General features: G+C 37.0%; 1 protein-coding gene across 3 annotated transcripts; it reads right to left on the minus strand.

The window, feature by feature from the left end:
- Positions 1–1,455: 1,455 nt before the first annotated feature.
- On the minus strand, positions 1,456–4,794 carry LOC122055755 (PHD finger protein ALFIN-LIKE 8-like). Of its 3 annotated transcripts, none has more exons than XM_042617352.1 (7): positions 4,574–4,794; positions 4,318–4,417; positions 4,210–4,242; positions 3,348–3,576; positions 2,117–2,246; positions 1,753–2,034; positions 1,456–1,643 (listed from the first exon to the last, which is right to left on the minus strand). In XM_042617352.1, exons 2-7 carry the CDS (start codon positions 4,415–4,417, stop codon positions 1,632–1,634), a joined length of 786 nt encoding a protein of 261 aa, XP_042473286.1. In that variant the 5' UTR covers positions 4,574–4,794; the 3' UTR covers positions 1,456–1,631. The 3 variants fall into 3 exon arrangements, with proteins under 3 accessions (XP_042473286.1, XP_042473287.1, XP_042473288.1); XM_042617353.1 differs by having other exon boundaries at positions 4,318–4,431; XM_042617354.1 differs by having other exon boundaries at positions 1,456–2,034.
- Between the last annotated feature and the right edge of the window lie 306 nt (positions 4,795–5,100).

Here is a 5,100-nt window from a genome sequence, read left to right on the forward strand (position 1 = left end):
TAAATTAATTAAGAATATGTACAAGCATGTAACGACCAAAGTAAATATTTCAAGCGGAGTAACTGAAACATTTCTAATAAAAATAGAATTACATCAAAAGATCAGCTCTGAATCCCTATCTTTTTACACTAATTATAGACCAACTCACTACACATATTTAAGACACAGTACTATAATGTATATTATTTGCAGATGATATTATTTTGATAGAAGAAACATATGAAGGAATAAATGCTAAACTAGAATATTGACGAAAAACATTAAAAAAAAGTTTTAGGCTTAGTAAAATAAAGACAAAATATATGAAATTTAAATTTAACGATGTTAGACATAATGAGACAATTGTTAAGATAGGAGAAGATGAATTATCCAAAACCAAGAGTGTTAAATATTTAAAATCATTTTTACAAAACGATAAAGAAATTGATAGAGATGTCTTGCGTAAAATACAATTATGATAATTAAAATAAAGAAAAGTGTCAGATATTTTATGTGATCGTAAAATACTTCTAAAATTTAAAAAAAAAAATCTACAAAATCATAGTTAGATCTACTATGTTATATGAAGTTGAATATTAGACTATGACTCAGATACATGAGTAGAAGATGAGAATTACAAAGATGAGAATATTAAGATAAATATGTAAGCATACGATTGACATAATAAAAAATGAGAGCATTAGAGAGAAAGTCATCATTATATTTATTGAAGAGAAAACTTCGAGAGACATGTTTAAGATGAAACAAATATATACTTAGACGATCAATAAATACTTTAATTAGATGATGTAAAACTATGATAAACACACATATCAAACAAAAAATATCAAAATAAATTTAATTAACAATAATAAAATAAAATAAAATTTATTTAAATATACATAAGAGTCATAAAAGAATCTAAATAACTAACCTCATCTAGTGAGATGATACTTGATTATTGTAATTATCGATTTATAATGACTGATGATTACACAAACTTGACTCATGTTAACTTTGATCTCCGTCCCCGAAGGTGCACCAGTTCGAGTTAAACCTTCACTGAACAATTTTGCTTGGTAGGTTAATCAAATTGATTAGCATTAAGTTGCACGATACGACCAGATTTGAAATGGTCACTGGCTGGAAGGAATTGTGTTGTGCTGATGCAGTGGAGCTAGAACTATCAAGAAAGGAAACAGAAGAGGGAAAAGATACCAAATATGAATCCTAACCCTCATTACAAGAGCACCAACGGTCCAGCATCGTCACGGTCAGTCATTGCCATGAAAGCCTCACAAAGCTGGTTGTCTTCACCATTACTGACCTCACACAAAAGCTTTGACATTGATGTGGTCGTCACCATTGTTATGGACGTCATGAGTTTTGCCACCACAAAGGTACCATCACAGACTTCACAGGGTTTAGTAGTTACAAACATCGTCAAACAGGAAGTTATATTAACTCAATTGGAAATACCACAATCAAAAGGTCGACCAATTCATAGGCAGCAAGATTTTCAAACACTGATGACACAGATTAGCATACACATTAACGTCAATCCTAACATTTTTTCCTCTTAACAACCAAATTAGAGATATCTACCAAACAAAAGACAAACCTAACACAGACATGCGCCAAACTTGAATGGTTTAGCCTTCAAGCTGAAAACAAACGTGAAGGGGTTTAGTCTACAAGCTGAAAGCCATGCAAAAGTGATCCTCTGTTGTTAAGAGTAGCCCTATCATACTTACTGCCCGTTATTCGTCATACCTTAGCTCGCTTATTGCTGCTGCAGCTTGGGCATTTGTACTGCTTGATGTGCTCGGCGCGGGCAGGTGTGATCCTGACACACTTCCCATGAAACCACTGTTCACACAAGTCGCAGCATATCCAGAACTCGTCCTTACCATAGCTTTCGCCGCACGCACCGCATGGGGTGTTGTCATGCTCGTCATTGCAGTCTTCAGGACCCTCCATGTTATCTTCTTCTTCTTCTTCTTTGTAAGGAGGCATTGATGGTGGTGACTTGCGAGACTCTGCCTCACTGTACCGCTGAGAAAACAATTCCAAGGGATGGAAGAGATGAATATTCGAGAGAAAATATAATTCAAAATGAAAAGGGAGTGTGTGCCACCTTCTTGGAGCCTGATTTATTGCTCTTACTACTACTATTAGGATTCTTCTCTTTTGACTGCTTCTTGACTGTTCCGGTTACTACTTCATATATAGTAGGGTGGTTGTTCATCATATTGAAAAGCCTCCTTCTGTAGCATTGAATCGTAGCATCACAAACATCAAATATGTTATTATTTGGTAAGTGGTATTCTGAATTCTATAAACCAGGAAAAACAACAACAACTACAGCAAGGCTCGATGATAAGAACCTAAAAGGGCAGTAATGATAACATTGGTCCGTTACACTAGATTGCAATCTACGATCTATTCTACCAGAATTGTCCACTTCCATGTTGACTGGCCAGATCCAAAAAAACTTGAATGGAAGAAAGCACAAGTCTCTTTAACAAAAGTCAACTATAATACCAGTATTTGATGTACTTTGTCTTGTAAAAGATGGGATAAGTAATTAATTAACACCAAGTACAGATAGCAGGGAGTGTGCTTATTCTTCAAATATCCAAACCCCATTTTGGTATTGAGTTGATGCAAATTTTGATAAGAAAGATACTTGTACCCAAGTCAGCTCAAGTGCTTGACTGATAATTAGCAAAGGTATGAGATATGATCGACCAAAAATCTTGCTTTGTGTAGCTGTAAATTCAAGAAGAATATCACATCAACAACAAAAATATATTTGCAGGCTAAAATCTGTTGAAATGCAAATCAAATTTCAACAGAAAAAATGGATAAAATCCTTAGTAATTGGGATTAACTAAGTTAATCACAGGATGGGTAGAGTTTAGATTCTAAATGCAGTACTGTTTGGCTCTACTAATAAGCACCAAACCTGAGCATCCATGTGAAACGAGCGAAGATGCAGTTTCTGGCAACGATGCCTTTGAGCAGAAAAAACAAGTGTAGTCAACAACAAATTTAACACATGCACATTCAGAAATCAGCGAAAAGAAATGCATTGCAAAACAATTTAAGAACTGCTATTCTCCGTGAACTCATGAAGAGGAATCATCATCCAAAGATATCCATATTAAACTCATGCAGCAAGATGGCTAAGGATTTTCATAAACTAGTAGAATAATTACAAAATGCAACACCTGTAGCCAATATCTATTATGTTTTTACGTTTCTTGCTAAAAAATGTACACCAGAGCTAATTTATCAAATTCATTAGAGCATAAAAGAAGAGCAACAAGAAAGATAAAAGCCTCAACTGTATGATAATCAATTACCTTGACTCTTTGTCAAATCCAAAGCGTGAGCTAAAATAGAAGGCAACTGCAAGTAACCATGAATCACTGTGAACTGCAACTAGTGCTAGCCAATCTTTCTCAGCCATTCCATCCCTAGCAAAATTGATTCCTAAAGCTGGCTCAGGAAGTTCTGGTGGCACTTCTTCAGCTGGCAAGTTTACTTTCCATGTCTCATTAGGAAATCCATAAAGCGACAAGTTCTCTTTTTCTGCAATTTTTTCAAATACAGAGAATTTGAATTTAATAATGCCCATGTTATTAATACTTAACAAACTAAAGAATCAGTAAGAAGAAGTTACAAATGAGTATTGTTATATAGATTGATAAAAGATAAGCCATCAAGTGTTCTCTTAAACAACACAACAAATTCTAATTAGTGTTCGCACAATCTTTATCTAAAAAGTTCTTTGGAAAGAGGATACAGGACAATAGAGGCAGCATAAAGATACATCTGTGAATGAAAGTAATACTGGCTAAGTTGCCTTGGTACAGGGTACTCTTCCTCAAATAAACATAGGTTTATCACACTCATAGATGAAAGTTCACAATGTACTTAAACATAGTTCTAAATTACTTCTTTGGAAAGATCATGTAAATTAGTCAGACCAAAAAATTGCGTGGCTCTTTTAGTGTGTTAGTAAAGCTGCCATCGAACAACATCATCCTCTCCTGAGGTTTCAAAGGCTAAAACAAGGAGCTTGTTAAAAACAGTTCATTTCAGGCATCAATTACAAGCCAACAGTTTCTTGCAGAGCAGAAAATAGCGCAATCAACGCATCAGAGCTTGAGAAATCTGACCGATGCTCAGCCGAAAGGCCAACAACATAAAATTCACTCTCACCTGGATCGCACTGCTGGTAGAACTTCTCGACCTCTGCAGGCCAAAAGGAGCATTAGAAACCAGAGGCGTGAAGAATAACGCGAAATAGAGTAGGAGAGGGTGTGAGACCAGTGGTGAGAGCCTTGATCATGCCGGCACGGCGGCCTCTGAAGTCCCGGAAGACGTCCTCGGGCGTGCGAGTAACGCGCGCCGCGCCGCCGCCGTCCATCTGCGAACCGCCACCTGGAGGCGTGAGGAGGCACAAGAGAAAAAAAAAAAAAAAGAAGAAGAAGAAGGAAACTTTGAGCCCCGGAGTAGGAAAGAAGCGGAGATTCCGCCCCGGGAAAGGGTGAGATGGGGGGGGAGGAGTTAGGGTTTTGAGTACCTGTGAGGGAAGGACTAGAGCTTCGGTCAGAGTAGGAGCGGAGCTCGCCGTTGATGCGGCGTCCCGAGAAGGAGGAGGAGGGGAGAAAAGGCGGAGAGGGAGAGGGAGAGGGAAGGAAGGGGAGGAGAAGCTGGCGGTCGAGCTGTGGAAGATGAGGTGTGGCAATGGATAGATTGTGCGGAGTGCGGACAGGATAGTGTATACCGGGCGGCACAATGTCACTGGTTGGGTGACCAGATTCACGTATATATGACAATAAGCCCTAAAAGACAAATTCCATAAATATTTTTTTTCGCTTTTGCAAAAACGTCCAAATGGTCTTAGACTGTTAGGAGTTAATGATAAGAAAAATGATAGGCACAATAAAAAAAAAAAAAAAAATTTAAGAAAAAAATTAAGAATAGAAACATAAAATGATGGGGCCTATAAAAAGTGAAATGGTGGGCCATGACTTTATATGTCTATCTTTAAGCTTTTCCTTGAGCTTTTTTCCATGACTTTATTTTCTTTTAAATGTTTAAATTTAA

Source organism: Zingiber officinale, chromosome 3B, assembly GCF_018446385.1.
Source record: "Zingiber officinale cultivar Zhangliang chromosome 3B, Zo_v1.1, whole genome shotgun sequence".
In the NCBI taxonomy this organism is placed as follows: domain Eukaryota; kingdom Viridiplantae; phylum Streptophyta; class Magnoliopsida; order Zingiberales; family Zingiberaceae; genus Zingiber; species Zingiber officinale.

Coding starts and splice junctions, on each gene's coding strand:
- LOC122055755 (XM_042617352.1), bottom strand. CDS start 4,417: ATGGACGGCGGCGGCGCGGCGCGCGTTACTCGCACGCCCGAGGACGTC. Junction 3,577..4,209: donor CTACCAGCAGTGCGATCCAG/GTGAGAGTGAAT, acceptor AAAAAATTGCAG/AAAAAGAGAACTTGTCGCTT. Junction 2,247..3,347: donor GGATTTGACAAAGAGTCAAG/GTAATTGATTAT, acceptor TCAATGCTACAG/AAGGAGGCTTTTCAATATGA.